The following is a 12,853-nucleotide window of genomic DNA, read 5'->3' on the forward strand; positions in this document are numbered from 1 at the left end:
TACAAAATGATATAAAATAAAACAGTCCATTGGATACCCATAAGATATTCCCAAGTAGTTGAATGAATAATTTTTTTTTTTTTAAACAGAGTCTTGCTCTGTCGCCAGGCACCAGGCTGGAGTGCAGTGGCGTGATCTCCGCTGACTGCAACCTCCGCCTCCCAGGTTCAAGCAATTCTCCTGCCTCAGCCTCCCGGGTAGCTGGGACCACAGGCGCATGCCACCACGCCTAGCTAACTTTTGTATTTTTAGTAGAGATGGGGTTTCACCATGGTCTCGATCTCTTGATCTTGTGATCCACCCGCCTCAGCCCCCCACGGTGCTGGGGACGCAATAGCAGCAAGCACAGTACCCAGCCATTGTAACAAAGTCTTTAGCCATGTCTTAATAGGATACTTGTATTGTGACTTCAGATCTCCAACATCCACCGAGTGACTCTGAAGCCCAGAAGCCCCTCCTAACTTACAAAGCCCTTGGTTGTACCTCAGCAGAGCAGATTTGCACAGGCATCATCACTACATCCAAAACCCACCAGGGGACTAGAGAGCCGCCCACCCTTCCGGCTCCTACCATTGCAAGTATCTGCCTTCTTCCCGTTTGTGCTTCAATTGCTAACCCTGCTCCTTCCCAGCCATTATTGCCACCCATGGCTCCCAGCAAGAAGTCCTTTTCTACACCTCCAAATCTGACCTGACATGTGGATGTGCCCTATGAAACGATCCACTTCTTAACGACCCACCATCAGGAGCTTCATGAAATCTCTAGTATATTCCAAGAAAAGTTCATTTCAACCTCTGTATCTACTCTTCCTATAATGTTCCCTCCATATCTGAACCAAAACTGGCTATTTCCTGAATATACTGTATTCCAAACTTTCCCTGTTTCCCACTTCTTTGTCTTAGAGGAGGAGAAGACAGGGTCAGCTAGCTCCTGATTCTCTAGCCTATGGCTGCATCATTGGTAGGCCAGTTTCATTCCAGCTTTCTCTTTCCCTTTATTTCCTCCATGACTTATTCTATCACCTGCCACTTCCATGACTTACTTCTGGATTGCTGAATGACTTTAGGTTTCTGACTTAAGTTTTCATTTTCCATCTTATTTTCACCCTAGAAGCTATCGTCTGTCTCTGTGACTCATTTTATGCAAGGGCTTCACAATTCTTTATCTTCTGTTCTCTTTTTCTAATCTGAATTCATCCTGCCCACATCCCTGCCACTTGTGCATTTCAAGAATATATGTCCATATTCTTCAGGAAATGCAAATATACATATATAATGGTAAATATACATAATACACTATAATAGGATAAATAATCATTTATAGGGTGCTCTGGGAATACAAACAGAAGGTGTCAAAGCCCTAATGGAAGTGGAAAGGTGAATATGAAAACTCTAGTAATGGAGATGAGGTTTGACTTCCATTGTAAAAGATAAAGAGGAGTTGGTCAACAGGGAAGCAGCAGTTGCAGAATCGTCCAAGCCTAAATGATTAATTGCAGTATTTCTCCCTGCCTTGCCAATGACCAGCTCAACAATCCACTCTTCAGACAGTTTTCAGAATTCAAGACAAATTTTAAAAAATATTTTTATCAAATGTAGATCTGGTCCTCTACATTTCCCAGCATATCCAAATTGCTTACGGGAGAATTTCCATGTTTTTCCTGTAGTACCCTTCATGATGTGGCCACCAGTTATACGTGTGGCCTCTTCCCTACACCACTTATAGGTGTAGCCACCATTTATAGGTGCAGCCTCTTCTCTCATTTATAATCAGCGTCCATATAACTGTACCCACAGATGATTTGTTATCTTCTGGTTCTTGCCTTTCATATGTTAGTTTCTGTATCTTCTCACATCCACCATCTCAAGATGCCCTGGGAAATTCCTGCTTATCTCTCAAGACCAAATGGCTTAGAAAATATGATTCTCAGTGAACCCTATCTGATCACACCTTGATCACTCTCTTTTCTCAAAAGCTGTTTCTTGGACATAGCTCTATGTCCTGAGTATGGACAATTGCCAAAATGTGCTCATTGCTGACCTTCCCCAGTACACTATGAGCTCCATGAGGACAGAGGCCTCCTCTGTATCCCTAAATCTAGCATAATGCTGAAGAGCTCAAGATAAACCTGCATTGGGAGGCTGTTGGAAGTGCCACTATAAGAGATCATACTCATTTTGTCCACCTCCCCTCCTGCTCAGGGTCTCGACTGAATTAAGAGAAGTGAGCTAGCATCCTGTTCTCCTGTTTCCTTTCCACGGGTCTTTTAGCCATGGTGCTCTTCTTCCATATGTTAATTCCTCTAATGATCATTATTGATCCCATCCATTGTGGAGTATCTCCAGCCATCATTCCTTCAGAATTTTGTTTCAGAACCCAGGTTTGGATGAATTTTGTCTTTGGGAGTTAATCTCCTACAATGAGTTACATCCCACAATCAGCAATGAACAGAGAGGTGACATGCTCCCTCCTTTCCAATGCCTGTCTCACAGATTTGTTCTGCAGAGCTCACAGACAGGACCAACTGTTCTTCCTGTCGACTGCCAAAATAAGTCAGCAGTTGGGAAGGAGAAAAAAAAAAAACTATGAATTATGGAAAATAACTGGGAAGATAAAATGGCAATACAATGAAAAAAATGTAACAATCTCAGTAGCCACCCACTCATGTTACTGTCTCAAATTTCAACCAACTAAAAGAAAACTAAACTAAATGAAGAAGAGAATCTAGTGAACCAGAAGTCTCTGGAACAGACCAGTAGTTAAGAGCTTTCCCCGTTGATCTAACTAATTAGCCTGACTGTCATCACGCAGGATTCACTCAAAATCTTCGGTAAAACTGTGTTTTATTAAGACGAAAGATCGTGTAAGGGGGGAGTTAGGTGGAAAGGAGCGAAGTGACAAAGTGTGTTTGGAATAAACTCCGTTTTCATATGAAATGCCTCATAAAACATCTCAGGCCAACCATTCTGAAGACAAGGATGACCTATAAACCTTTCCAGTACCTAATGGTGTGTGCCCACGTGCCAGCTTCTGATGACGCTGTGATATATGGCAGAGGCTATGGGGGGGGGTATTATCATTTTAATGTCCCCAGTTCATGCTTGAGAGCACACATGTTCGACTTCTCACTTTAATGATGTTTGTCTCAAGTGCTAAGAATATGATTATAAACTTATCACAAGTAATATTCTCCCTTATCTAACAGAATGTCATCTCAGAGCTTCCTCAGCATCCATGTTAGGATTCACCAGGCTATCTTGCAATTACTTATGTCTGCTTCTCCTAAGAGATCATGAGTGCCTTCTATGTGAGGGCTATTCCTCACACCTCCCTCGGTTCTGTGAATTCTTCAAATAAGCACAACACACAAGAGAATTACGTAAAAAGTGTATGAATGTGGCTTGCTGTTATGTGTTAAGAATTTCCTTTGGCACCTGTCTTCATCAATATTAGTACATTTGCATAAGTTCTCATGCCACTAGAGCTTGTCATAGAAACTGATTTCATGTCGTGCTAAAATTTCTTTTTAAAAATTCTGGTAAAGTATGTTCATCATATAGCTACTGTTCGTGCAAATATCCCAAAGATTGTTGCTCAGAGATGACTTTCTCATCTTTCTTTACACTTTTAAACTTTAGTTCTGAAGTTCTATCATTGCAGTTGTACAAGCATTTGATTTATAATAATAGGTGGCACAGTGGCAAACATTATAGAAGTAAAACAATTTTATGTGTCAGCTTTATGTTTCATTTTGATCTTTTGAGTGTTGTTTTTCTTTATGTAAATTCGAACTCCCTGCTGTGAGAAGAGGAAGGAAAGATGAGGGTCTAGCTCTAGAATGGAAGAGTCCATTCATGGGGATGGTCTTATCTTCTGATTGATACTCAAGGCCAATATTTCTCTTTTGCAACACATGGTAACACCCACATCAGTAGTATGTAAGCATCTGCAAACGGTGTGACAGAGGCATCAAACATACTTATTACAACAAAGCTTTTAGGATTGTGGTCACATGTAATCGTGTTTAAGAATCAGGGACATGTACTCTAATTAATTATCTTGGTTTGTTCCTTCTAATCCTCTGCTGGAAAAAAAGTCTTTTGTATGATTATTTTTCCATCATCATTTTGGCATCTTCATGCTGTTAAATGTTTCCCTGCTGTTTGCATTTTAGATGGGAGTCCGAAAAGTGTTTCTAAAATACTGGCATGCTGACCAACTCAATGATTTGTGCCAACAGTTGCAGAGAAAAATTGTAACCTGCCAAAAAGGTAACATTTATATGCCAACATTTCTGAACTTCTTTGAGTTGTGAAATGCAAAATCTTGTAGTGCATCCCCGAGTTTAAATGTCAGTGGGGTCTGCACCCTAGTGGACCACTCTATCCATTCCTGAATGCTATCTTTGGGCAAATAGTTTTTGGGTGTTTAGGAAGCATTGTGGCTTAGTTTGCTATGTAACTGACTCAGAATCAACATTTGTAGGCATTGTTCATACTTTAATTGGTCACCCTTTCATACAAAATTTTATATTGAATTCCCCTAAATCACAATTTGGAAGAGGGAATATACATCTCTTACTATGTATGCATCCATTACCCTGCAGATACTCAGGCTTCTTAATTCATTCCAAAAGCACAGGACAATGAGAATGTAACTTTGACTCTGCAGAAGGAAAAACTCACCTGGCATGTAGGTGCAGTTATGGCACCAAATTCGTGTGCCATTTTGGCAGCGCCACAGGTACGCCGGAGTTTGGAGAACTGGAACAAGCCGATGAGCTAAACAGCATTTTCTGTGATTATACATGTTGCTCGGAAAAAGTATTGACTTCATTTTCCCTCTACAAAGTGACAATAATATTTGGAGTACTATCTTTGAAAGAAGATAGTTATCTATTCATTTTAACTTTAGAAGAGATTCCACTTAGAATTGTCTTCTCTATCAAAATCCAAGTGACTATTGAAAATGGGTACGTTTTTAAAAACATAGCTATGCCTCACATAAGATGTACATGCTTAAGAGATTATTTTTAATTTGCTTAATAATTTAATTGTTATATACGTATATATATGCATGTATGTGTATGTGTGTGTGTATATATATATTTATAAATATATATATACGTATATTTATATATATATTCCTGAAAGAAGAATAAAAGAGGAAGAAATGACCTATATGCTAGCTTTTAGTGAGATACAGTGACCTCTCAATTGTGATATATTTGAAACCCTTACTCTAACAAGGAAACCTAATAGGAACCCAAATCATTTTTATTCTTGTCAAACCTCTGTCCGCATTTTCTCTGGGACTCATTCGGGAATGCTCCTGTGTGACTCTCCAATGGGTCTTTTCATTTTCTGATAATAAAATATCCACCTGTAATCCCAATTACTCAGGAGGCGAAGGCAGGAGGATCACTTGAGGCCAGGAGTTCAAGACCAGCCTGGGCAACATAGTGAGGCCCCCATCTCTCAAAAAATGTCTTAATTAGCCAAGCATGGTGGCACACAATGGTAGTCCCAGCTACTCAGGAGACTGAAGTGAAGGATCCCTGGAGGTCAGGTGTTCTGGGCTGCCGTGAGCTGTGTTTTTACCGCTGTACTCCAACCTGGGAGACAGAGTGAGATCCCACCTCTAAAAGAAAAAAAAATAGAATTAAAAAATTAAATAAAATAAGAATCCCTGTTACATGCTAGTCCCTGAAACAGTCTCTGTTCAGATTTTAACACATCCAGCTCAAATAATGTTCAAAATTCAGAACTTCATTCTAAGTTAAAACTTCCTTCTTGGCTGTTTGAGGCCTGTCCCATCCTTAGTGGGTGTGGGGACTGATCCCTACCTATTCAGGTTGCCTCTGGGTCTTCCAGGGTTAATGAGGAGGGAAGAAGTAAGGCAGTGTCTTCTGATGAAGACCAGAAGCAGGTGTTCTGATGGCACAGGCATACCATGGCGTGGGTCTCCTCCCACTGGGGCAGATTTCAACAGCTGTCCACCTATTCAGAAGCACTTCAGTGACTTCCCTCTGTAACTAGCAACATTCTCCTTTGGCTGGTCATTTGTAACTCGCCCCTCAGCCCCAGGCACCTTGCAGACCTTCTGCTGGAGCCTCATTGCTCCCTCAGTACACATTATCTGTTTACAACCATATCTGGTACCAAAGAAACAAACTCTTAGATGATTTCCTGGCTGCAGCTTTTCTCTAGCAGAGCCTGTGTTCCATGTAGGGCCTGGCAGGAGCCATGGCCACAGCTGTGGCCTCTGAGATATCACAGTGCACAGTGGCTCCCAAGCCCCAGGAGCCATGTGCCAAGCTCTCTGAGTGGCCTCCTGAAGCCATTTTCACAAGGCTGGGTCAACAGGGGGCCTTGGAAAAGAGAGGGCCAGCTCCTACCTCTCAGTAAAGGAGGCATCTTCTCTCTAGTTTGTGATGACCTGGCCTTCTTCAGACTTCATCAGTGCAGGGGAGAGGGCGGACCACAGTTCTGTTTTGGACCTCCCCCTGACAAGTCCTATTTGCATGTTTGGCCCCGCCCCAACCCATGCGTCCCTGGAAGACCAGCAGCACCAACATCACCAGGGATTTGGCTGGCAAAGCAAAGCCTCAGCTCCCACTCAGGCGGACTTGTGACACCCAGAGCTTCATCTGCAGCCTCAGCTGAAACTGGGACAGGGAGAGTCTCATTTAATATAACGCTAGAGACAGAACAGGGTATTACAAATTCTCCTGAAACTTCCCATAAATATAATGAGAAGAAATTTTGACCCATTAGAAACTTCTGTTCTATTTAACAAAAATTAAATTGCTATACCCTATTGACCTGGAACAAAAAAATAAGGAACAGAACTGTAATTATTTCTTCACCTTTCTAAACATAAAAATTAAGAACAGTATAAAAATTGGCATGAAGATAGAAACTAATTTCATATTGCATAAATGAAATAATGGATGAGTATATTTTTTTAAATTACAGGATTTTAAATGCAAAGCATTAATTATTGATTTTTTATTTTCATAGTTCTTAAAACAGTTCCCTTAATGCTTTTTGCTAATATTAAATTTACTCAAAATTTATATAATCTGGAGCCATTTCCATTTTTTTTTTTTTAAGAATTCCATTTTTTTCTTTAAAAATGTCCAAGGGAAAGAAACCTGTAGCTTTTACTTTTAAATTTAATCATTTTAATTTAAAATTATTCCTACCAGAAGTTTTTTCTCTGACCCTATATGGTCATGTTATCTTGGATGAAAAATATCTGTAAATCAAGACCTTCCACCGGACACGTCTTAGAAGCAATCTTCTGAATCTGTCTGAAAGACAACAAACATCAACATCTGCTAGTGGCAAGTTTATTTTTACCAGTTGCCCCTTATTGGAGACATCAATATTTAGCAACCTGTGTAACATTTTTAAAGAATTTTAAAAGGCTAGTGGGATGAAGTGTGAGAAAATGAAGTCTTCTGGATGTGGGACAATAGACTCCTGGGTGAATGTGAGTCCAGTGAATAGCTGTGCTGTAGTGGGAGGTCAGGGGAAGTCTGGCACATCCACATTAATCTTCTCTTTATTCCAAGAGATTAAACATCTTGAATATACTCTCACTTTCACTCTTCCGAGAGCCAATGTCTCCCCCCGCCCTTTTTTTTTGTTTTTAAGTGTAACAAGAAAGAACAAGTGAACAGGCCAATTTCAAGTCTTCTGCCTTTTTCTCACTCAGGGTGCCCATCACATGGTTCCTACGGCTCCACTTTATTCCACGTTTTACATTCCTGGAAGTCTGATTGAACCTCGTACTGTTTAACATTTTTCCCATAGGTTACTTTGGAATGACTGCTTTACAGTTAATGTAACTGCATTCCAACATAACTAAGCCTTTAGTAGTGCCATCTGAAAAACATGCTTTCAGCATTTCAGATGTCTGCATATTATTTTCCTCTGCAGCCATCATTGTAGATCATTCTTTTCAACTTTCTACCAGCTACTCGACATCAAAGTGAATATCATAGGTACCACGCATATTTGTTATTTTATAGCCGTGAACTCTTTTAAACCACTTAATATTTTATAGACTTTTTTCTTTCCCAAGGGCAAGGATAAAGTGTCTTTGCTGCCGACACAGGCTTTCCTAAAATTATAAATCTTCTATAATCTTAACCAACTCCTATAGTCCTAGAAACTTTTAAAATTGGGAGAGACGGAATCATAAAGTTTGAAAAGACTCTAATCGGAATTCCTCCACCTGCACTTGACCACATCGCCCGTGAGAAGGGTCCACTGTGCCGGCCTTCTACCACTCATGGCCTGGGAAGCAACTCTTTTCATGAGGCGGCCCGATCTACTTCCACCCTGTGTTAATTGTTAGGAAGTTCTGTTCAAGACCAGCCTGGTCAACATGGTGAAACCCCATCTCTACTAAAAACAAAAATCAGCTGGGGACGGTGGCAGGCAACTGTAGTCCCCGCTACTCAGGAGCGTGAGGCAGGAGAATCGCTTGAACCTGGGAGGTGGAGGTTGCAGTGAGCTCAGACCGTGCCACTGCACTCCAGCCTGGGCTCTCAGCCTGAATGAGACTTAGTCTGAAAAAAAAAAAAAAAAAGAAAGTTCTTTCTAACATCGATTGCAAATATGCTTCCCTGTAACTTTCTTGGTTTCTGATCTGCTCCCTGGAGAATTAGAGATTATGTCTGTGTGACTGCAGGCTAAGGAAATATAATTTGACCTCCTAAGCTTGGGGACATGTGAGCCCTGCCTCTGCCATTCCTTGGTTGTGTTTACCTGAGGAATTTTCTTAGTTTCACTAAGGGAGTGCCATTGTGTCTAAAATGGAGATAGTGGTATATTTTGTCTTTGAGTTTCAGAATTGAATGACATAATAGAGTGTCTTACACACAGAGGTCCCTTTAAATGGGGGCCTTTTATTTTTAATTCTTGTATTTCTTACTGACATAATGATTTCAAAGCATTTTCACTCGTTTCTCCCAATTTTGACACATTCTTCTAGCCGTCCTTTCCCAGAGAGCAGGATGGATATCCTATATTTATACACAATCTTTTTCCAGAGTCTTAAATATAGTGTTAATTTCTCTAAGAATTAAATCATACTCTTAGAAACAATATATGCATGATATTTCCAAAGACAAACCCCATAAGCCTTAGGTGTTTATGTAATAATGTGATGTAATGAAAGATGATTCGTACATCCCAAAATGGTGCAGTTGGAGGCACACCCCAAAATTCTGTGGGATTTGGACCCAGTTCTTTCCCATTGACTTAACTCCTGTCCATCAACGTCCAGCTTTTGTTACCAAAAATGGTGTTGGGGACTTTATTATCAGTATTGCCTGTGAGATCTCATTCAGGTCAAAGGGCTTTGCCTTGAGTGTTATCACTGCTGATTTAGATAAATTCTTGTTCTGGGTTAAATGTATCTTATTTTAGAACTGCCCAGAGATAAGTATATTGTGATTTTTATTTGTGCATGTCTGAGTTTTTCACTTTTGTTCCTTTTACTTACCCATGATTCTTCTATAAAAGTTATCAGAGGATTTTTGGCACGCCAGCACTTGCTTCAGAAAATGAGCATCAGACAACAAGAGGTGACGTCTATCAACAGCTTTCTGCAGAACACAGAGGACATGGGGCTGAAAACCTACGATGCCCTGGTCATTCAGAATGCTTCAGACATTGCCCGGGAAAATGACCGGCTCCGTAGCGAAATGAACACTCCCTGCCATAAAGAGAAGTTCGAGGTTTGGAACACAATAGAGGAAGGAAGCAAAAGGTAAAGGAAGAAGGCATGCAACTTTAATTGCCTTTGTGATTGATTCAATGGAGTCATGAAAACTCAAATAGCCCTTAATGCAGAGCTTGGTCAAATATGACAGGGGCTATAGGAACAGGTATGCGTGGTTTGTTATTTGAAATGCCAGCAATCTAAACAGATGCTTTCCTGTGCTGTCTTCTCTTGAGCGAGAGGCTGTATGTGTCCCTTCACTCGTATGTAATGATGGCTGCCCCACCCGCCAGCTGTGTCACTTAACTACCTCAAGTACACACAAAGTCTAAAGCACTGACAGTTTCTGTATTGGCAAAAATATATATCTTGGCTGTTGACATTTTTACACAACTGTTATGGATATAAGGCTAGCTAATAGAAACTTTGGGAAATCTGACCCAGAAAAATCGAGATGCCACTCTAAAAACATGAAAGTAGTGAGCTCAATAGATAGATTAAGTGTATTATATATCCCTGTGTAAATGGTCACATTTCTCTTTACTGATAAAGCAAGCTTTAGGGAAAGCTTTTTATGTAAAAATTTGCTTTAGATGCTTAGCTTAGAACACGAAGACCACCTGGTCCTTCTCCATTTTGTCATTCTCCTCTATCGTGAATGATGAAGACACCCGTTACTCACAGCGCTCCTAGAGGAAGGGAGGGCAAAGAGCCGCTTCCTTTGGATCGCCATTCATCGTCAGGGAGATGTTTATTTTGCTATAGAAATTTGGTAGTACCTTGTTGTTTCTCACTGAAAGTGACTCTCCTTTGCCATTTCTGCCAATGTCAATTTTTTTTTGTTAAAGTGGAAATGGCAATGTGTATCTTGTTAATTAGCTTCAAATATCTCAGTGATTAAATACTAAAAAAAAATCCCCTTTGTGTAAAAAAAAAAAAAGTCTGTAATTAAACATTACAGGAGAAACAAATTATCCACCGAGTGCCACGCTTTCATCTTCAGCTATTTCATTTTCTACATGGGCGGCTGGCTCTGCCGTGTGGTAGATTCTAGCCCTGTTGGTGTTCTGCCACAGAAAGATATAATTATAAAAAACAAACGCTTGGAAACTCCTTGTAGAGTGAATGCATTGGCATCTTGCTAGCACATGATTACGTTGACATGTGAAGCCAGAAGAAATTTTTTTAAACAAGATAACTATTAATTTTATATGACTTCTAAAATAATATTCATTATTTTCTCTGCTGGAACTAAACAGCCACCCCAATTTCTCAATTTGATTATGTATGTGTTTTCCCGATACAAAATTAAGTCAAGAAGTATTTGTCTGTTTATTTACTGAATACCAGCAGTTTACTTGGCACTGGCCAACCGTACTGAGTTAAGGAGGAAAAGTAACAGCTCTGCACATAATTAAATAATTTCCGGTAGAATTTAAATGGCAAGAGTGATGGGGAGAAAGAGAACACTGAAATGTAAATTTCTGAGAGTTTTAAGTAAGAGTCTGTCCTCCTCTTGTGAGGGGAAATGGTGATGAACTCCCAGCATTTGATGCATCAGTAACTCTCTATTAAGATGGATTTGCCGGAAATTATCATTCAGATTGAAATTCTGGGTTTTTGATTTGCTTAATAATCAGAGTGTGAAGAATTCATTCAGTGAGTGCCGATGGAAAATGGGAAGGCCCTTAAGTAGTGTTGCATTTGTGTGAGAATGTTTAAAAAGTAATCATGATGGATATCCCGTGTGCTCATGTGCTTTTCATCACAAAGCAGGAGCCAGAGGACGGGTGGCCTTTTCCAGACCAACTGGTCACCAGAGGGCTGCACACGTCCTCCAGCCACAGCAGGAGGGGCTGCTTGCCAAAAAGCCGTCATTATGTCTGCTTGAGCAGGTTCCTTGTTATGGGAATAATGCATCTGGGCCTCTCTGGTGTGGTGCTGTTTGTGTTTTGTTTCCCCCTAAGAACCGAAGACAAGAGTGGACCCAGGCATTTCCATCCCGGCTCCATGTCAGTCTGCATGGCAGTGGACGGCCTGGGCCAGTGCCTCACTGGCCCATCCATCTGGTCTCCTTCACTGCACTCGGTGTTCAGCATGGATGACAGCAGCAGCCTCCCGTCTCCACGGAAACAGCCTCCGCCCAAGCCAAAGAGGGACCCCAACACCCGGCTGAGCGCCTCCTATGAGGCTGTGAGCGCCTGTCTCTCCGTGGCCAGGGAAGCAGCCAACGAAGGTCAGCCCTGGGGAGGGGGCCAGCCTTGCCGATGCTCTGACTTAGTCTCGGGATGCCCGTGGCAGTACTGTGGCCCTAATGTACTCTTAATAGAAATAAATCCAATTGTTGGCTTGCCAGCAGCTCTTAATCATTAAATATAAATAATATTTATTCAAATCTCTAAGCCTCTTAGGGAAAAGCTACTTACATGGCATTTCCTTAACTCCCATCCCCACCTCTGGCTCCAAAGAGCAGCATGAAATCAATTCAGAGAGTCGGCAGCTATTCCATGGGAAATTTCACCCATTAGAAAGTCAAAAAAAAATGTATCAGGTGTGCCAGTTATCACAATCTAATAAAAAATTAAGACTGTTTTATTATGTGATAAGTGAAATTATATTACCCAGAGGATAGTCATCGGGCAGGAAAATTCTGTTAGGAAAACTTCTGAGACAAGATCATAAAAGTTTCTGCATCCATTGTTTAGAAACAGGGACGCATGCAAGGGAACACTGCAGCTTATTCTCAGCCAGATCTCATAGGTCAGTAACGAGACGGTTACTGTTTAATTATTTATTTTAAGAATGGTGAGAAATAAAGGAAGTTCTTCTTAGTGGAACACTTACGAATTGAACAGATTTTATTGATCATCCGCTATGCATCAGGTTCTATTCCAGGCATGCTGTATCATTCTTCATGGAGTTTACATCCTAGTGTGGCAAAACAGATGGGAAACATAATAAAAAAGTAAATACTTTAGAAGAACATTGTTGCTGCTAAGAGAAATAAACTCAGGGCAGTGCAGGATGGAAGAGGGGTTGGAATTCTAAATGAAACTGTTTGGTAGAACTCAGCAGAGAATAATATCTGAACATAGGATGAAACACGGTTCCTTCA

The 12,853-nt window shown here is 40.7% G+C and overlaps 1 protein-coding gene across 1 annotated transcript in view; it reads left to right on the plus strand.

Annotated features, from left to right (window-relative positions):
• Positions 1–12,853, plus strand: part of MYO16 (myosin XVI) — a 563,966-nt gene that overhangs the window by 468,618 nt on the left and 82,495 nt on the right. Inside the window, exons 29-31 of the mRNA XM_032246200.1 lie at positions 4,175–4,271; positions 9,540–9,786; positions 11,706–11,974. Coding sequence (XP_032102091.1) covers positions 4,175–4,271; positions 9,540–9,786; positions 11,706–11,974 — 613 coding nt within the window. The remainder of the gene's footprint in view (positions 1–4,174; positions 4,272–9,539; positions 9,787–11,705; positions 11,975–12,853) is intronic.

This window comes from Sapajus apella, unplaced genomic scaffold (genome assembly GCF_009761245.1).
Source record: "Sapajus apella isolate SASKATOON/1434 unplaced genomic scaffold, GSC_monkey_1.0 scaffold60, whole genome shotgun sequence".
NCBI classification, from domain to species: Eukaryota; Metazoa; Chordata; class Mammalia; order Primates; family Cebidae; genus Sapajus; species Sapajus apella.